The 26995-nt window shown below is 43.7% G+C and overlaps 1 protein-coding gene across 4 annotated transcripts in view; it reads right to left on the bottom strand.

Moving 5' to 3' along the window:
- CCDC141 (coiled-coil domain containing 141) overlaps positions 1-4218 on the bottom strand; it is a 109238-nt gene extending 105020 nt beyond the window's left edge. For all 4 annotated transcript variants that reach the window (XM_053409807.1, XM_053409813.1, XM_053409819.1 and 1 more), the window contains exons 1-2: positions 3967-4218; positions 2702-2824 (exon numbers count right to left, since the gene is read on the bottom strand). In XM_053409807.1, coding sequence (XP_053265782.1) covers positions 2702-2824; positions 3967-4068 — 225 coding nt within the window. In that variant the 5' untranslated portion in view covers positions 4069-4218. The remainder of the gene's footprint in view (positions 1-2701; positions 2825-3966) is intronic.
- Positions 4219-26995: the final 22777 nt, after the last annotated feature.

Genomic DNA, 26995 nt, shown 5'->3' with positions numbered 1-26995 from the left:
CATTTGTTGCTAAGCTTCAACTTTTCAGCGGGCATATAGTTTTCAGTGTGCAGAATATATACAGTGGTGCCTCGCAAGACGAAATTAATTCGTTCCGCGAGTCTTTTTGTCTTGCGATGTTTTTCGTCTTGCGAAGCACAGTCCGTCACAACTGTGCCTCTTCAAGCGGCTTTAAGAAAAAAGCGAACTCACTCGCAAGACGTTTTCGTCTTGCGAAGCAAGCCCATAGGGAAAATCGTCTTGCGAAGCAACGCAAAAACCGAAAAACCCTTTCGTCTTGCGCGTTTTTCGTCTTGCGAGGCATTCATCTTGCGGGTCACCACTGTATTGTTATGAGTTTGAAAGGGATAGGCTGTATGCCTGAGACCCTTCTAATTCCTGGATCCAGAAAATCTAAGGAGGGATTCAAATTGTTGAAAGAGCCAAGCAAGTTTATTGGTAATGGCCCTCTAGGTTTGGGCTATTATGGGTAACAGAGGGTGTGGCTCTGTGCCAGATAGTAAACAGGTGGGCCCCGCTCCCTCGACTCACTGGTAGTTAGAAAGACAAAGGGCAGAGTGGAGAGTTGCATGCGTGAGCTAGAAACAAGAAGCCAGAACGCTGCAGGCTAGGCAGCTGGGAGACAGAACCATGCCTGATTTCTTTTGGAATCCAAGGATGTGGCTATGAGCGAAGCAAGACCCTCTTGGGGTATTAATGCTGTGAACCCTTCCAACATAGGTTCAGGTTGTATATATGTGTAAATAAACCATATAGCATTAAGATACCACAGTCCCCACTGTCCCTCACTCTGAAGAAGAGTTTGGATTTGATATCCCGCTTTATCACTACCCAAAGGAGTCTCAAAGCGGCTAACATTCTCCTTTCCCTTCCTCCCCCACAACAAACACTCTGTGAGGTGAGTGGGGCTGAGAGACTTCAAAGTGGGCCTTCTCAGTAGTGGCACCCGCCCTGTGGAACGCCCTCCCTTCAGATGTGAAGGAAATAAGCAGCTATCTTCTTTTTAAAAGACATCTGAAGGCAGCTCTGTTTAGGGAAGTTTTTAATATTTAATGCTGTATTGTTTTTAACACTTGATTGGAAGCCGCCCAGAGTGGCTGGGGAAACTCAGCCAGATGGGCGGGGTATAAACAAAAAATTATTATTATTAATTATTATTATTATTACTAGCCCAAGGTCACCCAGCAGCTGCAGGTGGAGGAGCGCGGACGCGAACCCAGTTCACCAGATCACGAGTCCATGATTCCCTCCTTGTAAACGCAGAGCCCAATTCTGATCTATTTCCCCATGCAAGTGTGTTTCAAGATTACTTCAAAACGTGGTTTCTCGTCATGAGTGGCACTGAAATCAGATTTCTCATATGCATTGCACTGAAATGAAAGCGTATGTCTCAGAGGGTATGCGTTTCTTGAGAATGTCCTTCAATAATATTCTGCCTCCAAGAATGTTCTTTATTCCTCCCTGGTACTTTCAGCTACACAACTTACAAATCTTTAACTGATCCTTATTTTAAAACCCTACTCACATCAGTTTATGACATTTAAGCACAACGAAATGATTCTTTTAAACTTTTTAGTACCTTCCCCCCCCAAAAAAGTGTTAAACATTTTTTCCACCAACACTATATGTAGGCTGTGGCGACCATTTATTTTATTTTAAATATCAGCACAGCTTAATACAGTATAAAAACAATAAATGGCCATGACTTGTATATGTACCAAAATTTAAAATATACTGTTTGAGCCTCTAGTGCATTAAAAAGTAATCTGCACGAAAAACAAATGTCTCTTCCCTCAGAATACCCATGCGGCTCTGTGACGGCTTATCTGATTAATGGTGCTGCCTAGAAAACAGGAGCTATATAAATGCCTTTGTTTACTGTAGAGCCATTAATGACTTATTTCCTTTCCTTTTCCACAAAGATGCTGGCAATTGTGGATAGACAGATAATGACCCACATTTGGGATTCAAAACACTCTTCCACCTACACACGCACCTTCCAGACACCCATGCAATAGAAGATAGACCTCCTTTCATCCTTTTCCTGTTTCCAGCAGTGGATCACTAGACTTATGTTACCTTCCTCACCTGCACTGATTGGTGGGGGTGGGGGTGGGCTCCTTACCATCAGGCCACTAGGGAACACTGCGACGTTGTGCTTAAGAGTAAGCTCTGGTTCATTCATAGTCATATTGTCTTACGGCAGCCATTACAGTTAGTAGCTACAAGGAATGCTCTTGACAATCCTGAGCTCATCAGCTCCATGCTTGCAGTCAATTCTATGCCTGGCGGTAGTAGCTGCCAGTTGCCAGATTAAGCTTTGGCATGCCACCACAAGAACAACTTTCATTAACATTTGCCATGACACACTGAAGGTTAAATCCTGCATGTGGTTAAATCCTGCATGTCGTAGCAAAGGCATGTGGGAAGCAAGCCATGGGCAAGCCAAGAGCAACTCATGGCTGTCATTATAACTGGGTGTCTTATTACACGCAACAAGGATGGAGTCACTTCTTGCTTGCTTTGTGAGGCCTCTTTTAGCAACCCTTAGGAACTCCCCCACATGGATTGTTTGTGATGAAACGTTCCTACAAAGCATCAAGCGGTCAGAGGACTGGTGCTCAACAGTCATTTACAACTTTCAGAACAAGGCTACAACGCGACCTGTAATAATTCAGAAAGTTCACGTCGCATGTCTTACCTTAAGCTTCGCCAGGAGAAGTTCATGATCTTGTAGTAATTTTTTGGTCTCTTCTTGATTGCTGCCGATTTCTAACAAATTTGGTACTGATTCAGCCAGCTGGAGCTGCACCCAATCCCCACACTAAAACACAAACAGAAACATTGTCCTAAGTACAATTTCTCCAGATATTTGTATGATGTGTGTGTGTGCGCATGATCCAACTCAAAAACTAACGGTCAAGCACTTAGTAAAGTCTAGTCTTTTGATTTAATCCATGCAATGGCTTGTGAGCTCTAATGAACAAAGTTTTAGGAAAGGAAGCATGCAACATCATCTCTGCCCCTCAGATATATAGGGCAAGGCCATAGCTCAGTGGTCCAGCATCAGCTGTGCATGCAGAAGGTTCACTCTCTGACATCTCTAGGTAGCACTGGGAATGTCCCCAGTCTGAAAACCTGGAGAGACTGTGCAGACCAGCCTTTCTCAATCTTTGGTCCCCAGATGTTGTTGGACTATAACTCCCATCATCCTTGAACACTGGTCCAGCTAGCTAGGAATGATGGGAGTTGTAGTCCAACAACATCGGGGGACCCAAGTTTGAGAAAGGCTGGTGTAGACAACACTGAACTAGATGGACCAATGGTCTGACTCAGTGTACAACTGCTTCCTGTATTCCTATATTGTTGTATTACTTGTGTTGAAAATGGTGCAGTGCTTCAGTGTGAAGCTAAATTGTTCAAGTAAAGATTTTCAATACGACTTTTCAATTTCTGAAGTGGAGATTGACATGTGCAACATAGGGGCATTAATTATTTGTCCATGCATGAACATCAGAACAATTCCTTCAAAGAATTCCCTCCGACTAAGTCAGATCAAATGCACTTTGTATATTCTGGATGCAATCTTTAAATAATACAAGAAAACAAAACCAAAGTCCCGTATTTCAAATCAATACAGTTACAAATCAATGACAATTGTCCTGGTTATGTTACCAGGCTGTTTGTTTAATTCATTTTAATTTAAAGTTCTGTTTTCTTCAAATGAAAAATATACACTTTCTTCAAGACTATTTCAGTGATGCTTACTTTATGCACAAAAAATTAGAAACCTCCCCTCTCCCAGCCTTTGTAATGAAAAATAATGCTTCTTGATTGGGATTGTGTGTGCAGCACACTCCCCTGTGTCAACCACTTTGTGCAGAAATCAAAGCTGAAATGATCAGACTCTGAACTAGTCAATGGTACTGAGCTATAAGCTCAAGTGTTTAGAGCCCTTAAGCTTACCTTCAATATAGCTATGATGATTTTGCAGTCTCCAGCCTGAACCAGAACCGAACTAACGGTTGTCGTGGAAGGCGGGCCGTCAGAACTGTCATTGCTTGACATGATGTTGTTGTAGTAGTAGTAGCAGAACCGGGCTTCATGCGAAAAGGTTCCGTCTCCGGAGCTGTCTGAATCGGCTGGTCATTCCGAAAGGCAACGAACAGGGGTACTTGGCTTCATTCCGCAAAAGAGCTCAGCTAACACCGATTGCTCTGCCAAAAGGAAAGAACACGAGGTTAAAAATAGACGCCCCCATTGAGTTTATCTTTCTTGAGAGAGGCTGGGGCGGGGGGGGGAGCAGAGGTGACACACCCCTAGTTTCGTTGCTTTAAACTGCTGTTGCTGTCTGGCCCCTATAAATATCAGTCTTATAAAATGCCTTGTAAGACTCTGACATCCTCTGTTTGCTAGTAATGAAGTGCTTACACACTCAATAAAAGAAAGAAAAAATAGCTTTCCCCAAGTATTTAATAACTACTGTGCCTCAGGCCTTATGCCTCAGACCAAACAATCATCCAAGTGTGATAAAATCTTCAAACAATGTCCATATATAAGCATAAATATATATCTATTAAGCATGTGTGTGTGTGTGTGCGCACGCGCGCTTAACTGCATGCTGTGCTGTGTTTTATTTATTTTCTTGCTTTGGAAAAAGCTTATCTGTTTTATTGTTCTGATATAAACTGCACTGGTATTACTCTTAGTAATGCAGAACAGGCAAGAATTAGATTAAATAACTACATAAATAATAAAACATCACCCTGTCCTGCAATAATAGCAATAATAATAATAATAAATAAATAAAATAAAAAAACCTGGGAGCAACATAGATGCCCTAAGGCAGATATACCTTTGGGTACTAAGAGTTTGGACCCAAAAGAGACGATTATTTATCAGCGTTACCTATATCTCTGTTTATTATGAGCATTACAAAAAAAAACACCCACAACAAATACTCTTAAAAGGCACTGCTTCTTTGTTCTTAAGAGTTTAATTCTGAATATATCCTCAGAAAGTTGCGGTGACTCTCCCCATGTGAGCAAACACAACCATCTCCCCACCCCACCCCCTGAAAATGGTGACCCTGAATTTTATTGTATAGGGTTTATAAACTGCCTCAAGATGCTTTCATACTAGGCTGAGTATGCACGTTTTAAATAAATAACCTCTTGTTGTCAATTGTTGACCCTCACTCAGCACTTCACTTCCTAGCAACTAACTCCTGTATTTCCTGAAATAATCATAAAATAGTAATTTATTATTTATACCCTGTCCATCTGGCTGGGTTTCCCCAGCCACTCTGGGCAGCTCCCAACAAAATAAATAATAATAGTAGTAATAATAATAATAATAATAATAATAATAATAATAATGTGAAAAAGCATCAAACATTTAAAACTTCCCTAAAGAGAGCTGCCTTCAGATGTCTTCTAAAAGTCAGATAGTAGTTTATTTCCTTGACATCTGATGGGAGGGTGTTCCACAGGGCAGGCGCCACTACCAAGAAGGCCCTCTGCCTGGTTCCCTGTAGCTTCACTTCCCACAGTGAGGGAACTCCCAGAAGGCCCTCAGAGCTGGACCTCAGTGTCTGGGCTAAATGATGGGGGTGGAGACACCGGGTGAAATACAACTAAGTCATGCTCATAGTAGACCCACTGAAATCAATGGGTCTTCTCTAAGTATTACTAGCCTTGGCAATCATTTCCTGAGTTACAAGGAACCAGGCAGAGGGCCTTCTCGGTAGTGGCACCCGCCCTGTGGAACGCCCTCCCACCAGATGTCAAAGAGAAAAATAACTACCAAACTTTTAGAAGACATCTGAAGGCAGCCCTGTTTAGGGAAGCTTTTACTGTTTAATCGGTTATTGCATTTTAGTGTTTTGTTGGAAGCCGCCCAGAGTGGCTGGGGAAACCCAGCCAGATGGGCGGGGTATAAATAATAAATTATTATTATTATTATTATGAGTTGTGTACCTGCTCAGGGCTGACCCTTCAATTTCGATGGGTCTTTTAGTCTTCATTTACTTTTTTTAAATTTGCAACTGCAGTGATTCAAATACATAACTTTTGAAAAAAATAAAATAATGAATGGTTAAAGCCTGTATTCAGAACACACGAATACTCCTGCATGTGACACAGTACAACTGAATTTATGAGATGTCTAATTTATCAAGGCGTTTCAAAGGGGCATGGTGCCCGGCTCATTGGAATGAAACACGGTGCAAGGAAGAACATTTATTCAGCGCAGGGGGAAATCACAGACAGTGTTTTAACCATGCCACGGGGTCAGTACATTAAATCTATTGCTAGAAACACAGAGCATGCCAGAAACAGCCTGCGGTATGAGGCAACAGCTGTCTTGATTCCCAGAGACAGGACAGCTGAGAAAGTGAGACTGGCGTTTAAGGCCGCAGGTCGCTTGTCAGATGACAGCGTGCGCATCAGAGAAGCCCCATGCCCCATCAGGGCCATGTATATGTACATAGATCAATCACGCATCTTGGTGACTTATAAGAAAACTTATGTTAGACATCCTGACCCTGCAGACACTGAATGGGATTGGAATCTGCAACTCATCTGCTAATACTTCTGTTTATTATTTAATAGTTATGTGTTGCCCTTCATACAAATATATTCCAGGGTTTTTTGAAACAACAACAACTAAATCACAAGAAAAAGAATCCCTCTGTATTTTGCAAAGCCAAAAATCGTAATAGTTCCCCTGCTCATGTTTACACATGCATGTCCATCACTTGATTTCTCTGCACGTGGCTGCTGTACACTTGGGACTAGTTCTGACATGCATGGTTATCGCTCAACGTCCACAACTTCAGTTCAACGTCAACCCAGATTTGGCATTTCAGTCAGGATTTGTCATAATCTCCTTAAATGCAAGGCTTTTCGATAGAGCGAGTCTGCATAGCCAGTTACCAGTTATCCAGGCCACAAGAATAAACTAAGTGCAGAGAAATCAAACAAGGGTACGAATTTGCTGCCGTGAAAAGAAATGTGTACGAGAAGACGAAAAGCAAAAATAAATTTCTGTCTATTTATCTGTGATCTGATGGTTTTGCAAGAGCAGGTTGTGCATGTGTGAGCCAGCCCTTCCTTTAAAGAAGGGATGAGGCATCTGTGGCCCTCTAGATGTTGCTGTGCTGTCATGCTTGACCATTGGCCACATTGGCTGGTGCTGATGAGAGTTGAAGTTAACATCATTTAGAGCGCCCCTGTTTTAAAGGCATTGTCATGTATAACGTCTAATTTATTGCAGGGAAAGGTGATGTTAGATACCACAATTGTTCTAGCTCTAGTACGTATTGAACTGGAAAAGAGCTGGCGCTGAGAAGTGCTTAAAAGCATGAAATCACCATTGGGGTGTTTCCAATGGCTGTGCTAATGGAAGGCGGTTTAAGCAACCGATTCTTCTTTTCCTATTCTGCTCTGCAGCTACTGAAAAGCCTCTGTGGACTGTAAGGGGGCTCAACCAGACTTGCCCTTGCCCCACCGCTTTCCCCTGGGGAAACCCAAACTTTACTACTGAATCAGAGCTAACAACTGTTGAGTTTTCTCTGGACTGGCATTTGCTCTGGTTTAATACTAAAGAGCGAGTTTTCCCACAGAATGGGGCAAGGCAAGGGCAAAAACACTTGGACCCATGCCTAGGAAGCACGGGAACAAGCCATGCATATTTCTAATGCAAATACGATGGCCTTGTATGTGCTTGTGTATGTGTAGGTATTTAGTCCACCACCCAGTCCAGGCATCTGTTCCAAAGCTTGTGCAGCCTCTCCTGATTTGACTGCTGCAGAAAAACAGAGCTGGGTATCATCGCCAGTGGCAGACCTACATTTGGGGGGCCCTGAAGCTTGGACTGTTGTGGGGTCCCTTCACAACCAGCAATTAGGTCTGTGTAACCACTGTTAACATCTTCAATGGGGTTGTTCCACAACAGATCACCACATTTAATAATAATCATAATCATAATAATGACTCGTACCTACGGGACTGCCTCTCCTGGTATGCCCCACGGAGGACCTTAAGGTCCATATATAACAACACCCTAGAGGTCCCGGGCCCTAAGGAAGTTAGATTCACCTCAACCAGAGCCAGGGCCTTCTCAACACTGGCTCCGGCCTGGTGGAACGCTCTGCCTCATGAGACCAGGGCCCTGCGGGATCTGATTTCTTTCCGCAGGGCCTGTAAGACAGAGTTGTTCCACCTGGCCTTTGGCTTAGAATCAGTTTGATTCCCTCCTCCTCTTTCTTTTTCCTTTCTCCTCCTGTGAAGAGGCTGCATCCTATTGTTTTAATGTTGTATTTTACTCTTTTTAAAATTGTATTTTAATCAACTTGTTGTTATTATTGGTTGTTAGCCGCCCGGTCTTGGTCGGGGAGGGCGGGGTATAAACAAAAATTTATTATTATTATTATTATTATTATTACATCTCAGATTTTGGTTAAAACTGCTGTACTGGATTATCTCACATGTCAAAGTCACTGGTGTGAATAAAAACGTCCCAGGCCTTATAGTTTTTGACTTGTGCATCTCAAATTGGGTTTACTGGACCCCAAATTTTTAAGCAATGTGGATTAAAGTCACTTCTGGGGCCCCTCCAAGATTAGGGTCCCTGAAGCTTAGGCTTCATTAGTTTCATACCACATCCACCCTGGGCCATGATCATTGCTTTAAATCTTCTAAAGACCACTGTTTATGACATAGGATTCCCTATAGTGCTTATGGAGAAGCAACAGAGGTTGCACAAGGTGGTCAATGCAAGTTTGTCTAATAAGTAGCGTACTCCCAAAAAATAACCCAGGCATGAAATTATGACCTAAAAACGGATGTGAAAGCAAAAAGAGAATCTGATCAGGTTCTATCCTGCAGGAACTCTGGACCAAACATTTCAGCCTCTCAGTAAATAACCATGAACCGGTCTTGGGGAAATGCAGTTAAAGAAATATGCAAGACTTAATCCAAATAAAAGGCAGCCTCTCTTGAACAGCATGACTCAGAGAACCAACAAGGAAGCCAAACATCTGACTGGCATCAAAGCCTCCCCTCAAGAAAGTTGTGTGCAGTAAGATAAACAATCCATAAAGGGACTCATGTAAAGGGGGAAATAATGGTTATAGCAAAAAAGTACAGTAATAAGGAAGCAATGGATAAGAGAGTAATAAAACTTCCACAGTGCAATCCATTTGGGAGCCTGTACTAACACCCTAGTATTGTACATCCAAAACACAGAGTTGATTCCCTCAGGACATTCTATATAACTATATAATGCTACAATTGGTATAACCCCTGCTTTCCATGCAGAATGTCCCCGGTTCAATCCCCAGCATCTCTGGACAATACTGAGCTAATGACCAATGACCTGGCTCAGTATAGGATAACTTCCTGCGTTCTGTGGACAATCTGACTAACATTTCTGCTGCTCTGCAGGTCACACTGTTACCCAGCCATCTCAAGTTCAGGAATGGAGCTAGTTCAAGTCACAGCGCTCTTACTCTTAAAATAATGCATTTTGAACTTCATTTTCATGATTGTATGCATTTTAATACATAGCTTTACCCTTGTGTATATGCATTTCGTAAACATTGCTCGGCTAGAGAAATGCACTGAAAATTCAGAGAAATGTGAATTCAAAGGATGGCTGTTTGTGTAATGTTTCAGAAAGTGGAAATAAGGTAGGCTCATTTTTACTGTGCACTGAATTTAATTTCAATGCTTAAATTTCAGTCGAATCCCTCATCTCTACATTCAAACCTCATCCAGCTTGTAATCTGTAAGCTTACATGCTATTAGAGGGAATAGAAAAATTGCAAAACGTTGGGAGGGGGTAATGTCAGCAAGAAGAACTGTAGAAACCCTGTTAATTGCCCATTTAGAGCACTAAAACAACATTGTTCCATTCTTTGAGCTAACCACAGTCCAAAATACAGGCAATTCTCAACCCACAATGGAGTTACGTTTCGGGGATAGTGCCTAAAGTCAAAATCGTGTATAGCCAAAACACATTGGGTTCGATGGTGGGAGGGATTGCCAAAGTCCTTTTTCCTGGACACCCAGCCCTTTCCTGCCCCTTTTATTATTAATTTTTATTTTTTGACAATCATGCAAAGCTGAAGTTACATGCAAGTTATATGAGTGTAAGTTGCAAGTTACCTGTAATTAAATATTACTGTATAATTGGCAATGTGATACTTATTCTGCCGAATCCTATGCACGTTGACCTAGGAGTAACTTCCACTGAACACAATAGAACTTACTGTCAGGAAGGTGTGCACAGGATTGCAGCCTTGGAGCTCTTTTCAAATCCAATCGAAAGTTTGTGGTGCCGAGTTTTCTTCTTCTCCTCCTCTTTTTTTGAGGTAAACATTCTCTTATAATTCTGTGAAGGGATTGTTTAAAATAGTTCCATCTATCACCATGGAGCTTGGTGAAATATTTTGAACCGAGATATAAAAGGAAACACAGAACACACAGAAGTGGTTTTTTTCCCCTTTTTCTTTTTTAAAGACAAACTTATCATAAATAGTATGTGGCCTAATGGATGATTGAATTGCTAAAATGTGGCAGAATCAAACACATCTGCTTTGAAGAAGGCAGGCGCTGTAGGAATTGCTCAGACTTCTGGAAAATGTGATAGCAAAATTACTGAAGGGAACATGAGACATTTGACAGCTATTTGGGCATTGAAGAAAAAAAAAGAGCGAAAGGGGATTTCGTAGCTGTGCCAATGTTGAGCCTCACTGTGGAGTTTATTGGTTTTAACAGTTGCATTTTCCAATTATTGATGTAGCGGCTGCCCCATGAAAAAGCCACAGAGACAACAAACGAGCTACTGCTGAATACAGCTATGCACAGAAGCAGTGCCAAAAAGCCAAAGTAGATCAAACTGGGAAGAGAATGCCAACACCTCACATTTAGGCCTCATCTGGACCATACATACATGCACTCTCCAACATTTCTCCAATGAAAATAGGGACATCCCATTCCATAATGATAATTTTACTGCCATATTTTTCTGTGTATAACATGCCCTTGTGTATGAGATGCCCCCTATTTTTGGGGACTCCAAATTAAGAAAATGGGGGGAGATTGCCCATAGTTGTTGAAATTGGGGGGGCAGAGTTGTTGTGCTTTTTTTAGGGGGGGTTTGCAGAAAATTGCTCACCTACTTGACCTATGATGCCACTCACATGCATCACAAAGGCCACCTATCGTCTGTCCCCTCGCTGGCAGAAGCCGCCAATCGCCTGCCCAATTGCCGCAGCAACAGTCAATCAGCACCAGCCCTTGCCGCGGCCACCAATAACACGCCAAATAGCCACTGACAATCTCCGGCTCGTTTTGTTTTTTTTTGGAACTATAAAAGCTGGTTTGTTTAAAAAGTCCTCTATTTTAGATTGTTTGGAAACCGGTGAGAGAGCTGCATCCTCTCGGTCCCTGTAGCGTTTACTAGCAGGCATAGTGTTGTGGTGGGGAGTAAACAAGGAGAGGTTTCCTTAACCGAAGAAGAGAGAGAAAATAGAAAGTGCATTCCACATGTGTGGGCCACCTAAGACCACACGGCCATTTTTCACTTGCAGCCTCTGCAAAGCAACAGCAGCAGCAGAGCTCATTGTGTCGGAAATCCAGCCACAACACTGCTTAAGACTGGAGAAGTAGTGTGGTGTTTTGCGCAATACCTGGGCTTGCTCCCTCCATGGGAAACTTGTTATGACGGGTCTGATGCTTAACACATGCTCACTCACACTCACACACACACACACACACACCCTTAACACACTGAGAAACTGCCCTCTCACATAAATCCAGATCTCCAGACATCTTTATATCAAAGATTGAGCATGCATGACACGGCAGACAAAACTTCACTTCTCCTTCAATCTCTTCAAGATTAAAGGTAAAGGTACCCCTGCCCGTACGGGCCAGTCTTGACAGACTCTAGGGTTGTGAGCCCATCTCACTCAAGAGGCCGGGGGCCAGTGCTGTCCAGAGACACTTCCGGGTCACGTGGCCAGCGTGACATCGCTGCTCTGGCGAGCCAGAGCCACACACGGAAACGCCGTTTACCTTCCCGCTAGTAAGTGGTCCCTATTTATCTACTTGCACCCGGGAGTGCTTTCGAACTGCTAGGTTGGCAGGCGCTGGGACCGAACAACGGGAGCGCACCCCGCCGCGGGGATTCGAACCGCCGACCTTTCAATCGGCAAGCCCTAGGCACTGAGGCTTTTACCCACAGCGCCACCCGCGTCTTCAAGATTAGGAGGGTCAGAAATGATAACCTGAACACCCAGATCTGAGAGGAGGCTGAGCTAGGTACGGAAGGTTACTTCCCATGACCTATTTGCAGCTATAGTGCTGTTCCTTTTAAGCCGGGTCCTTAGGACAGTGCTATAATTAAATATGATCTCTGTTTCACTTTGGGCAAAGCAGTAAGTCAGCAAAGGATGAAAGAAATAATACTGTATAATATCATTCCTTTAATTAAAAAGAAAAGCAATACAGCAAATCACATACCTCTTACATGGTGATTTTGCTTCATTAACTACGAAAGGGTCAAGGTATTTATACCTGGATAAATAATTCTGTAGGCAGAGTTGTTGTTTTTTTTTGCAGCAAAAAACGAGCTATTAAATAATCATTTAATGTGCAGACATATATGCCTTGCCAGCCAATGTGGATTGTGCACTTAAACACAAAAGCACACTAAGCAAAACAAGAAAGCCACATTCCTTAATGGATGGAAAGCTGTCTCTGTGGAATCAGATTTTAGAATCCTATTTTTTGGGGGGGGGGGGTGATGAGAGGAGACATATAGACTCCACTACAGCAATCTTTACAGGATGTTACTCTACAAACATTAATTTCACACATGAAATTAACTGCCAGAGTATGAGGAATGTTGAATACATTAAAAAAAACTTACATACCAGCAGGGTATTTTCTGGATTTATAATTAACTCTTACTTTACGGGGGGGGGGGAGAGATGATATATGGACAGAGTAAGATCATGTTTAAAGCAAAGTTAGCTCTGTGTTGCTCTGCACAGCTTATTCAAAGTTTGTGCCAGGGAGAAGGATTTCTGCTAATAGCGAGTGTGTAACATTTTGGGGAGTTTTTTTGGTTTGTCCATTTAGCGAGCTAGGATATACACGTGAGGCATTTGCCTAATCTCTTGCTGGAAGCATCTAGCAAGTGTGCCCCACCCACCCCCTCCCTCTCTCCACTCCAACTGTTAAATTGCCCAGCATAATTTAACGAGATTGAAATCCACATAACAATAGCAGCGTATTATTTTACTTATCAAAGTAATTCCTTCTCTGCTCTCAGAGTTACATACGCTTCAGGTTACAGACACCGCTAACCCAGAAATATTATCTCGGGTTAAGTACTTTGCTTCAGGATGAGAACAGAAATCGTGCTCCGGCGGCGTGGCAGCAGCAGGAGGCCCCATTAGCTAAAGTGGTGCTTCAGGTTAAGAACAGTTTCAGGTTAAGTACGGACCTCCTGAATTAATTAAGTACTTAACCTGAGGTACCAATGTACCCGGAGGTCTCAGGGCGGTTCAAGGAACAAAATCAAAGTAGAAAACAACAAAATATATAATCAAAATAAAAACAACAACCCAATAGCCACCTCCCAAAAAACCACATTTTTTTATATTATTATTATTATTAATAATACTTCTGTAAAAGGAAGAGAAGGGACACGGGTGGTGCTGTGGATTAAACCACAGAGCCTAGGACTTGCCAATCAGAAGGTGGCGCACTTCGAATCCCTGCAACGGGGTGAGCTCCCGTTGCTCGGTCCCTGCTCCTGCCAGCCTAGCAGTTCGAAAGCACGAAGTGCTAGTAGATAAATAGGTACCGCTCCAGCGGGAAATTAAACGGCGTTTCCGTGCGCTGCTCTTGTTCGCCAGAAGCAGCTTAGTCATGCTGGCCACATGACCCGGAAGCTGTATGCCGGCTCCCTCGGCCAATAAAGCGAGATGAGCGCTGCAACCCCAGAGTCGTCCGCGACTGGACCTAATGGTCAGGGGTCCCTTTACCTTTTAAAAGGAAGAGAAACTTTAAACCCAGCCAAACCAAGTCCTACCATTGGGCAAAGAGAGACAACTTCCTTAGGTGGCAGATGCTGGGGGATGGCAGCAGCAGCTGTCCATTCCCCTGAGTCCCCACTCCCAGTTGCCACATGTCCTGGGCTCCCTAATCTGACACGCTGCTTAATGTGTGATGAAGGAGGCTATCGCATCACCACTGACTACTATCCCAGACCCTCCAAGTGTTCCTGTTTTCCACGGACTGTCCTGGATTTACAGAAGCCATCCTGGTTTCTTTCTTTTTAAATCCAAAACCCTGATTTGATCCCAGAATGTCCTGCTTTTCCTTCGGACATCCCTATTTTCATCAGATAAGTGTTGGAGGGTATGGAGTTATGTGACACACAAACACCCAAGCCAAAGAGATAAGTAACTACGCAACCTTGAGGAGACATCTGAAGGCAGCCCTGTATAGGGAAGATTTTCCATGTTTAATGTCTTTTATATATGTTGCAAGCCACCCAGAGCGGCTGGAGCAACCACCAGTCAGATGGGTGGGGTATGAATAAAATAATAATATTAATCTAACCCCATTTACATCAGAGAAATGTTGGAGGGTGTGCTATCCAGTCCAGACAGCTTCTGTGAGTGTAATATGAATGGGGGGGGGGACTTCAGGCAACAAAATGCCTATGGTTGGCTTTTGAACAATTCCTGTCAATGTAACATTTACTGAAAAAACAAATGCAAGGCAGTGAATTCTTGGCAAAGGCTCGATGCCACATGTAGGCCAGTCGACTTTTCAAAGTTGGCTGCTTAGCTATCACCAAACAGCAGGCAGCTAAAAGGTTTTGAATTTACCTTACACAGAGCTAACCTCCACTCTCTCTCTCCAATGCCTCAGAAGCTGCATGCCAGGACTGAGCGCAGCCAGAGTCACCACACACAGCCTCTGGAGATGCCATGGAGGGCTTTGAAGATAAGGAATGGCCAAAATGTGGGTAGAAGCCACAATTATGTATGAACTAACCTGCCAACTATGTGCAGCTAAACCCTCTGGTCAACAGAATCAAAAGCCTCTTACCACACACTTGGTATCTTTGCATTTTCTGAGATTCTGGAAGTGAAAGAACATGCCCCTCCTCAATATAAATATGTTACTGGTGCTTCAAGCATATGTAATTCGCTTCACTCTCAGTTTCGATCCACTTCACTTCATGCATATATTAATCCAACCTTATCACCGATGCTTTTTTACATAGGAGCGGGCTACTCTTTAATTTTATTAATTTATGAGTCAGCTGCCAAATGAGCCTCGCTGCAATTTGCAAACATGCTGTAACAACAACTAAACATATTTTAAAATGGTGCAAAATAACTGAAGACAGGTTCAAAGAGAGCCCCAAATAATGTGTTACTGTCATGTTATTGCCCTTCTACAAGTTGGTTTGCTCTACTCTGGGGGGGGGGTTTGGGGGGGGTTATTCAGTGCAGTTTTCTCTTTGTTTATATGTCTTGAACCCCTGGCCTACCTGGCGGCAAGCCGGTATGTCAAGTCCCCAGTCCAGCGTCAATCCATGGGTCCAAAATCCATCATTAAAAGTCCAAACTGAACCACAGTCCCACAGAGATCCCAGAGCATCCAAGCTGAGGCCCATCAACATGGGCAGTTGAGGAGACAGAGCATCTCAGTCCTGCTTGCCTGTTGGAATTTGCAGGCTGATTGCAGCACCTGGGCCTGATGAGGCAGATGACCCTCACCTGCTCCAAGGGAGGAATCACACCCCTCCTCCCAGAGCTAACGAGCCCCACCTGGCCAGCTAGGGAGCTGGGCTGTGGGCCTTTGTCTGCCTCAGTCTCCTGGAGCACCCTGCCTGCTTCTCCTTACGCCTCAGAGCCCACCGTGTTCGTGGAGACAGGGGCCCCTCTGGCTCTGGTGATGGGTCCTGCTGCTCTGGTTCCTGTGCACTGACTTCCATCCCCTCATCATCCTTCATCATCTAGTGAGTACTTCCTACACCAGCCTCTCCTTCCTCATCTCCAGCTTGTCCCAGTTAGGCCTGCCATCTTTGTTCTAGCAAAATACAGGACAGGGTGGGATGGAGCAGTTGGGGGGGCATTTTTTCCCCATCTGGTGCTTAAGTGACTTCAAAACAATCATTCCAATCTATTGCATCCTAGAAGGGTGTCCCCCTCTGTAATTTGTCACAATTGCTCGTGCATGCACACATAAATGTGAATTTGTGAATTTGTCTGTGCTTGGCTACCCAGAGCTTAAATGCATGAACTTTCACATACCTTTTCAAACACATGCATTCAAAGAGGATCCCTAACTTAGCACGGGGGAGGGGGGACCTGCATTGCAGGGGTTGGACTAGATGACCCTCGGTGTCCTTTCCAACTCTACAATTATATGATTCTATGAAACCCAGGACAAAACTGTGTCAATACAGGACATGGCGTTTTGCATTGAAATACGGGACGCAATCCTGTATTATACAGGACAATTGGCAGCCCTAGCATCCCGGCTGCACCCCTCGCCAGGATCCTCTTCCTCCTCCCCGTAGTCCTACCAGTTCATGACATAATGTGTAATTTTTTTTTAAATCACAAAAGCTGAGATTCACACTGAAACTCTAGGCAGGCAGCGAGCACTGGCACAATTGCTTACCTGCTGAGTAAGGGGGGCCCATAGCTGAGAGACTGCTGGCTCTATTGCTCCTCCTGTTTCAGCCTCTTTACAGTGGTACCTTGGGTTAAGTACATAATTCGTTCCGGAGGTCCGTTCTTAACCTGAAACTGTTCTTAACCTGAAGCACCACTTTAACTAATGGGGCCTCCTGCTGCCGCCGCACCGCTGGAGCACGATTTCTGTTCTCATCCTGAAGCAAAGTTCTTAACCTGAAGCACTATTTCTGGGTTAGCGGAGTCTGTAACCTGAAACGTATGTAACCTGAAGCGTATGTAACCTGAGGTACCACTGTATTTCCCCAACCCTTTTTGGCCCTGAAAGGGTGAAACCATGAGCCACACAATCACAAGGATAATGGCAACAGCTGCTGTCCCTTGCTTCTTCACCAGCTCTCTCCCTAACAATGGCACCGGCAGCAAGGATGAAGGCCAGCCCACTGGAAGATGGGAGCCCACCATGAGCACAGCTTGTCCAAGCTGCCCCACTGAAATCCAAATTTTATACCGAAATTCGGGTTACAGTCAGTGCCACAACGGGCCGCAATTTTCCATGCGGGTTTTTTAATGCATAGCAATGTATTCAGTTCTAGACTGTGGCTCCCTGGCCCAGAAATCCTATGCCTGAGAAAAACATTTGTAATACTAATAGCCTACGTTAAAAGCCAGCACGATTGTGTATTTTTTGTAAATCTGCAGTTAGGTTTTGAAAACTCTCCCTAGACTATTCTGTTTTGATCAAGCTAACAAGGATCATTAAGCACACATTAAATCTTACCACTTTGTGCTTTTTCTTAACAATTTGCATCAATAGACAGTACAAATTCTCTTGAAGCCTACCGTGCTGTGATACTTTCATTATTCTGAACAGGCTAGTTATAATCATTCAGATTATTATTATTTTTAAAGGTGCACGAGTTGTTCAGCCAAGATTGTTATAGCTGTTGCAGGTTTTGACGCTTCTGCTCTTTGAACCAAATAAAATGCAGGGGGCTTAAGTATCATAGAATATGCTGGCGGCTGCTCATTAAAAAAAAATGCCATATCATTCGCAACCCAGGGACAAACGTGTCTAACAGCACAAGGCGAGCCCTGCTGGATCAAGCCAGGGCAGCATCTTGTTCTCACATTGACCAACCAGAGGTCTGTCAGAAGGCGACACGCAGGACATGCATGTGGCAGCATTCTGCACACTTGTAATTCACACATACACTTCCTCCAATGGTGAAGGCTGAACATAGCCGTTATGGCTAGTAGCACAGGTGCTGGCTCCAGGAGGCTGAGGCACTTTAGGGCCCCCACAATTTTTTTCTTTTCTGAGCCCCTGCCCTCCCATTGTTGAGGCCCAATGCGGAACTGGGCACAGAGTGACGTCAAAATATTGCATCGGGCCCCCTCAATGCTCTTTGGAAGAAGAAGGAGGAGGAGGAGGAGGAGTTTGGATTTGATATCCCACTTTATCACTACCCAAAGGAGTTTCAAAGCGGCTAACATCCTCCTTCCCTTCCTCCCCCACAACAAACACTCTGTGAGGTGAGAGGCTGAGAGACTTCAAAGAAGTGTGACTAGCCCAAGGTCACCCAGCAGCTGCATATGGAGGAGCGGGGATGCGAACCCGGTTCACCAGATTACGAGTCCACCGCTCTTAACCGCTACACCACACTGGCTCCTCAGGCTAGTAGCCGTTGATGCCGTCCATGAACTTGCCCCCTTTTAAAGACATCCAACTCAGTGGCCATCGCCACATTTTGTGGGAGCAAATTTCATAGTTTAGCTAAGTGCAATGCGAAAGAACTTTCTTTTGTCTGTCAAGAATCTTCTAAAGTTCAGCTTCATGAGATGCCACTGAGTTCTTGTAGTATGAGGTGGAAAGACTTCTCCCATCCACTCTCTTCACACCACAGATAATTTTATACATCTCTAGAATGTACAAAATAACTTGCCCTTCCTCCAAATGAAAAAATGTTGTCACCTTTCCTCACAGGGGAATTGTTCCAACCCTTTAATTGTTTGGGTTGCTAAAAGGTTGAATAACACCCTTCACTGGAGTACTGTATTTGATTTCAATCCAATTAATGCAAGTTATTTGACCCCAACTCCTTCTGTGCTATGAACCTTTGTCAAGTGTATGACTTTTGAAAATCTGAGTAGGGTTAATTCCCATTCCTCGCTGTTATTTTCCCAGTAAATAATTGATTCCTATGATATCTTTTCAGATTTGACACCTCTCCCCACACAAGTGGAATCGTATATTTTTCAAGCAAACAATTTGCATTCCTTTCCTTAGAAATGGACTCTACACATTTTTCAAAAACTTAGGATGCCGTATTGTACCATGTTGTACGGTTCCTCTCCATATTGAGTGTTTACACCCTTGAAATATTTGCTTCCTTATCTCTCCACTCCAGGCTATATATTAGCTTCTGAGTCAGACCAGAACTATTTTGTTTCCTTGCTCAAAATTCAAGCCACTCGAGCTTGCTAATTATTCCAGCTACTCTTATTTCGGATTCCATCCATTTTGGACTTTCTTTTGGGTGATCGCACGCCTAGAAGGCAAATAATAAAGTTAGCCAATGATACAGAATGGAGATTTGGTGGGTGAGGAACTATATCACATTATAATGCTTCAAGATGGAGGGTTTTTAAAGGATTGGGTAAACACATCCAAGCTTTCTGGCAGTGGCAAGCTTATATATTAAAAAAAGGTTCCGGCCCTCATGCTCATAGCATATTCCAAGTCAGAGACTCAAATGCTAACCCATATTTTTAGTTGGTACTTCTAGAGCAGAGGTAGAATCATAGAATTGTAGCGTTGGAAGGGACCACAAGGATCATCTAGTCCAACCCCCGCAATGCAGGAATCTTTCACCCAGGGTGGGGCTCGAACCCATGACCTTGAGATTAAGAGTCTCAGGCTCTTTTTCTGCCCTGTGGCCACATTCCCTCATTACAGTATATCCGGTGGTTGACAGGCCCAGAAGTAATTCTTACATTCGTATGTAAGCACTGGACAACAACAAATTTGTTGTCTGCGTTTTTTCAGTTGATTTAGGACGAATCTGATGCGCTGAATCCAAAAATCACATTGGTTTTGCTCAATCAGGTCAAGCTTTTGAGCTATGGCCACATGTCTTTTTTTACATTTTTGTTCACATGTACGCTTGTGTGGAGCATTTTAGAAGAAGTTGGTGGGGGTAAAATTGTTTTGATTGGAAATGATTATTTTAATGACAAGAAGTATTCAGGTCCGATAGTTCTGGGTGATTATGTCGAAAAGGGATCAGTTTGAAGTCATAAAACCTCGAAATCTTCCATAAATTGGTGCTGCTGGCATCAACAGAAAGAACCGAAGGAGATCAAGTATCCTGATCTTCAATCAGCACGTCATCCTGTAGCTCATTGTGATGAAATTCCAGTGCCTATCTTCGGAGAACTTCCTGACATTAGTGACGAAGATGCCTCCAGTGTTGAAGGACATGAAGAAGAAGAAGTGGTTCTTGAAGATGATGCTCCACATCCATTTTCCCAAAAGGAGTTGAATGATCTGGTTCGCGACCTCAGCTTGTCAAAGGACTCTGCCGAACTGTTGGCATCCAGATTGAACGAAAAAAACCTCCTCTCTGACAATGCTCGCATCAGCTTCTTCCGCAACAGGCATCAAGAGTACCTCTGTTTTTTCTTGGAAGAGAAGGACTTGGTGTACTGTACAGATATTGCACAGCTTCTGCTCAAGCTTGGAGTGCCACAGTACGAACCCAAAGATTGGAGACTGTTCATTGACAGCAGCAAGCGATCACTGAAATGTGTTCTGCTACACAACGGCAACCAGTTTGCCTCTATATCCCTGGCTCACTCGAGTACACTGAAGGAGAACTATGAAGCGGTGAAGTATGTGCTGGAGAAAATTGGTTATGATCAGCATAAGTGGTTTATTTGTGTTGACCTGAAGATGGTGAACTTTTTGTTGGGACAACAGTCTGGCTTCACCAAGTACCCATGTTTTCTGTGCATGTGGGATAGTAGGGACCGTGCTCAGCATTACACGAAGAAGGACTGGCCTGTGCAGGAGGAATTGGTGCCTTGCAGAAAAAGGAACGTCATCAACGACCCTCTGGTGGACAGAGACAGAATACTCTTTCCACCGCTGCACATCAAGCTCGGCTTAATCAAGCAGTTCACCAAGGCTCTGGACAAGGATGGTGACTGCTTCACTTACTTGTGCCAGGCTTTTCCAGGATTGACCATGGAGAAGTTGAAAGCTGGCATCTTTGACGGTCCTCAGATCCGTCAGCTCATCAGAGATCCAGAGTTCGGAAAGTCAATGAACGAAGTGGAACTGGAACCGTGGAAGGCATTTGTTCTGGTAGTGAAGAACTTTCTTGGCAACAATAAGGCCAGAAACTACGCAGAACTTGTCAACAACATGCTGACTGCCTTCAGAAACCTGGGCTGCAACATGAGCGTCAAGATGCACTACCTATTTTCACATATGGACCGGTTTCCTGAGAACCTGGGTTCAATGAGTGACGAGCAGGGGGAGATATTCCATCAGGACATGAAAGAGATGGAGACCAGGTATCAGGGTCGCTGGGACGCAGTCATGATGGCTGACTACTGTTGGACTCTGAAGAGAGACCTCCCTGCCGCTGAGCATTCCTGGAGTTCCAAGAAACGGAAGTTCAAGCCCTGAAGTTTGAAAAATGGTGAAGCAACATGCAATTTACGTGTACTTACCTTTATCAATGCCCACCATTCAGTTTACAGTAAACCTGACCTGATGGAGACAAACGGATGCCATTTCCTGATTCAGCAGTGCAAAAATACCCTAAAGCAGTTGTAGAAATCCAGACAACATTCAAAAAGTAAAAAATTGTTACCCAGTGTTATTAACTTTGTACATAGGCTATGCTATGCAAACGTCTGTGGTTTCAGCACACTCAGACCTCTCCATCCACATAAACAAGAGGCAGCATTGCAGTTCTAGAACACATGCAAGGCAGTCAGAAGCACAGTACAGGGACAGCCAGGGATGTGGCTAGGTGAGGAGCTGTGACCTAGGGCCAGATACAAAGAGTTGGAGGGCCACATATGCTTCCCCCCCATACCTGAGGTTCTCTACCCCTGGTGTAGGAATATCTCCTTGCTGCCCTGTAGAAATAAATGATGTTGCATAGTTGAGACTGCAGCGTCTTTAGGATATATGGTTTATTTACACATATATACACCTGAGACTATGACCGGGATATGTGTATGTGTGTGTGTGTGTGTGTGTGTGTGTGTGTGTGTGTCACAGCACTGACACCCCAAAAGGGTCTTGCTTCTACCATAGCTGCAGCCTTGGATTTAAGCAGAAACCAAGCATCATGCTTTGCTTCTCTGGCTTTCCATCCTGCAGCTCGTATTTCTCGGTCACATTACACTAAACTTTAAACTCTGGCTTCTGTCCCTCTCACTGTCTGTGAGTTGAGAGGGGATGCTGGTGGTTTTATCTCTGGACCAGATAGCCCTTCAAACAGAGGATGCTTTCAAAAGGGGAATGCCCACTGTAACATAGGATGCAGGACCACCCTATTCTGCATATGAAGAAAGTGCTGTACTTTCCAGTCAGAATTCTCAACAAGTGTTTTCCATAGTGTTTTCCCCTAACATAAACAATTTTGTTGAAACAAGCTTTGGGAAACTCAAACTTAATACATTACCTAGGTCATCTTAGTTTTATCTCCTGCTTTCTGCTTCTGAAGAACTCTCCACTGCAATCTTTCCCTTTAACTGCCTAAACTTTTGTTCTTTATTTATGACAGTGATTATTTGTTGCTGTGCACATGTATTGAACCTACAGCATGGATCTGTACTAAAAGCTGGTAGTCTTTAAATTAATAAAATTGTGCTCTAATGGATAAGAAAGAAAAAGAAAGAAAGAAAGAAAGAAAGAAAGAAAGAAAGAAAGAAAGAAAGAAAGTGCTGTACAAATCTCTCTCACTCTGCCCAGCTAAATACTTAAGTATTTATACTTATAGTATTATAAATACTTAAACAGATCCCAATATGATAAAGCAAACGAAAGGGGGAAAGAAAGAGGGAAAAATAAGAAGAATTCCATTCTATGTGATGTGTCTCCTGCAGCATTGGGGCTCATAAATTATTCTGCACACGGTTCCAGAAACCCATCCCAAAATCCTTGTGAAATTTCTCTTCCTTTTGCTGCCTTATTGTACTCTCTCTCTTTTTGGAGAGGCGTTTCCTCTTTTTCCTTTTGCTCTAATGCGGACGTGGCCCAGGTTCAGTCCCCAACATCTCCAGATATAAGATTAAGAAAAACCCCTGCCCCAAACTCTGGACAGCTGCTGCCACTAGTCCACGTAGCTTCTGCTGAGCTATATGGGCCAATGGTTTGATAAGGCAGCTTCCTATGGAGCAAAGGATAAAGGCAAATAGCGCACAGGGATTTGCTGCATGCCAAAAATGTGAAGACATCAAACAGAACTAAAAAACTTCAGTGTGTGAAGTTGACTAAAAGTATATGAGCAGGGGTTTTCCCCCTCTCTCCTTCCCTCCCTCCCTCCCTCTCGTAAACAAAAGATAAGCAATATTTTGCAAAGGATTTTTAGCAAACAATAAGAATGTGCACTTTCCCCCCCTAGCTTGGGGCCCTACTTAAATACGTGCAGCAGCTGTGAAAAAGGCGAATTCCATATTAAGCACCATTAGGAATTCAAAATAAAACTGCCAATATCGTTATACAAATCCGTGGTGCAACCGGGACTGCCATATTGTGTGCAGCGTTGGGTGCCTCACCTCAGAAAGGGGTATTTTAGAGCCGGAGAAGGTTCAGAAAAGAGCAACTGAAATGTTTGAGGGGCTGCAGCAACTACCCTGTGTGAGAAAGGGGGTGACATTTGCCTTCAACACCTGCTTGTTAGCTCCCTCCAGGCATCCGACTGGCTGCTGCAAGAGCAGGATGCAGGAGTAGACGGGCCTTTTCGCCTGATCCGGCAGGGATCCAGTAGGGCTGCAGCTCAGGGGTAGAACTTCTACTTAGTATGCAGAAACATCCCAGTTCAATCCCAGCAGCTCCAGCTAGGACTGGGAGAGACCTCTGGATACCTGTTGCTGGGAATCTCAGGTGGACAGAAAATGCTGCTCAAGTCTGCTTACCTTAAATCGTCAGGCAGCATTGCAGACTGGCCATGGGCCTGGCCAGCAATCCAGAAGGAGGCTGGTGAATACTGCAGGCCTGCCTGCCTGCAGATTGGCCTTTGGCAGACAGGCCTGGTTCCAGGGATGCCCCAAGGGCGTCCCCACCCCCCGTGAAGAATAAACTGAGGTGAGCCCAACGCTCCCCCTCAGTTTTTCCCTCTGTGCTGCTCAGATCCTGTGCTGCAGGCTTCCCATAGGCATCTAGTCGACCACTGCAAGAACAAGATGCTGGACTAAGATGGGCCTTTGGTCTGATCCAGCAGGCCCATTTTAGGTTATTATCCAGGAGATTTGCTGCTAAGTCAGTGTTGGCAGTATTGAGCCCAATAGACCAATGGTCTGACCAGTGCCGGATTTACGTATAAGCTTAGGGTCCCCCCAAAAAATTTAAAGGGGAAAAAATTGGATGTACATTTCCAAAATATAAGATAAAAAACAAATAAAATAAAACCTACATACAGCAACAGTGTTTTGTGTTGTATAGGCTCCTGTGATGTAAGTCATGGGCCCCGCCTGCTAGCCTGCTCCCTAAAATATCACTGGTTGCTCATTTCTATATAGGGTGCTTACATTCTGCAAGTGCAAATAGCTTTAGATACCTGTTAGCTCCATAAATTACCATATAGCATATATTCAACACAAAAAACAGCAACAATTTGTTGTTGACAAAGGACAGTTGGACATATAAAGGGCCCCATTACCTTCAGTAGCTTAGGGCCTCATCAAACCTGGGTCTGACTAAAAAAATATTTTTACATTTTTATGTATTTACATATTTATGTATGTTTTGCATTTTTATGACTATAGGTATTTTGGTGGGGAGGTTGCTTATGTTTTTTCTTCTTCTGGTCTATTTTTCTCTTTGCCCCTTTCAAAAGTTTCTCCCCTCCCCCGCCCCGCCCCCCCCCATAGTGGCTAACTTTTTTTGTGTCCAGCAGCTGTCATTTCCATTCAGGTGCCTGGACTTACTCTGTGGTTAAGCATTCTGAGGGAAACAAAACAAAAATGTCAGGAGCGGCTGCTTGTGTTGGCCACTGCTGCTGACTCAACCCGTCTCTGGAGGCAGCAGGATCCTGAGCCCACCCACCCACTCGTTACCCTTAATTGCCACAAATAGAATGAGTGGGCAGAAATGAAACTTGCATTCTGTGGATTAATTCCTCTCTGCATTTGTTATGAAACATGAATGACAAATGCAAGGATTTTCCATACTGCCCAGCTCTGTCCAGTTTGGAATGAGGATCAACTGCAATCCGTGCATGCTTGGAAAGTCAGCAGCGATACTCAGGATATGTTGTCACAGATCCAGTATTTATAACCCTTGCCAAGACAGAGAGAATGTGAAATCAACAAACTTAAGTGCCTAGGCTGCATACAGCAAGAAATTGGTGTTTTAAAAATCCCTGAATTTCACATCATACGTTTTTGTGGTTTTCCCCCCAAAGATATTTTTAGGACTGCTGTAGCAGAGGGAATATGAATAAAGGAAAGCATGGCATTAAAAGCACACAAATTCTGGTGATTTTTGCTTTCAGCACGCTGGAAGGGCTGCTTTTTTACTGCTTTCTTCTGACTTACACTGAAAATAACTCTCAATACCAAATTCTCCCCAGACTGCTAAGAAGTCACTCAGTAAAAGTTTATGGGGCATAACTTCCATTTGTAAAAGTCTGAATTTTACACTATGGTTAAATTGTTGTGGTTGCATTCTGGCAGTTTCCACAACTTTATCTCTTGGTAATGTAGAATATATATTTTGCACATAAACATGCTTGAATTGCACAAAAATAAATGCATTTTTCAGCCACATAAATTGGTTTAAGGTTGCAATGCTATAGCCACTTACCTGAGAGCAAGCCCAATTGCACTCCGAGACTTACTGCTGAGTGAACATACTGTGCTGCACATCTTGCAGTGTTCACGTTTTGGAATACATTAAATCGCTGGGACAGTGGGAGGTAGCACAAAACGAAAGGTTTCTTACCTGCAAACAATTGCGTCCAAGACAGAATGTCAAGTCGGCAACATAGAACCCAAACTCCCAGCAAGGCCAGAAATAGCGAAAGAAGGGATTAAGACCCCTTGCTTTTATTTTTGTACATTACTTATTTTTACACACATTTCTGGAGACTCTTAGTCTCCACTGCAAGACGCTAATCCCAACGAGCTCATGACATTTGCTATTTTCACCACCAGAGGACCCTGGAAAATAAATTCAGACCGACAAGTGTTGTCTATCTGTTGAGGGTCTATATATTTTCACTATGCACCTTGGGATCTAGAATGCTGTGCGTTCAACTGCTGAAGGATTCTTCACATATGTCTATATCTTTATATTTATATGTTTGCCTACAAAACTATACACAGGAACAGTAAACATTAAAAGATGGGTGTCCCTTGTGTTTATATACAGTCAATGACCATTTTGCACAGGGATTCCCTTCCCAACCCATGTGCATCGGTGGCGTGTGTACGAGCACCCCATTCTGCCCTACTCCTGTTCCACCATTTTTGTGACGCGTCTCATGACATTTCTTGGTCACTTCTGGGTTCGGGGCCATGTGCACGCACCACAATCACTTGTCATTTGGACATACGTTAACCGTAATTTGTTCTGGCTGGCAAAACCCGCAATTTATATACATAATCTCCATAAGTGAACTGCATTTGTGTGTTATCTCTTGTTCAGACATCCGTTCTTAGCTACAAAATTTTAATGCACGAAACTGCCTTTCTGAATGGTGAGGGGGACCCAGATGCTGTAGTTCTGGGTGGTAAGCTTAGAGGCTTAACAATCTTTTTTAGGACCCTCCAGGTGGGTGTACGTGGGCATGCTGCTGTAGAAGGTGGGACATGGAGAGTGCTGGTTGACTGCATCATAATCATGAAGAAAAAGACCAGCACATAGTAATGAGAGGATAATTTATCCGCTCATCATTTGCACAGCCTTCCATCCCTCCCTCCAAGGTGTTTTAAAGAAGCTTGAAACAGGAGGGTCAGTGGCGTGGGGACCAGATGGCCAAGTCATCATGTGGATAGCCAAGTAGCCAACCC

The sequence above is a fragment of the Podarcis raffonei genome, chromosome 1 (assembly GCF_027172205.1).
Source record: "Podarcis raffonei isolate rPodRaf1 chromosome 1, rPodRaf1.pri, whole genome shotgun sequence".
In the NCBI taxonomy this organism is placed as follows: domain Eukaryota; kingdom Metazoa; phylum Chordata; class Lepidosauria; order Squamata; family Lacertidae; genus Podarcis; species Podarcis raffonei.
This window is presented reverse-complemented; position numbering and strand designations above follow the sequence as displayed.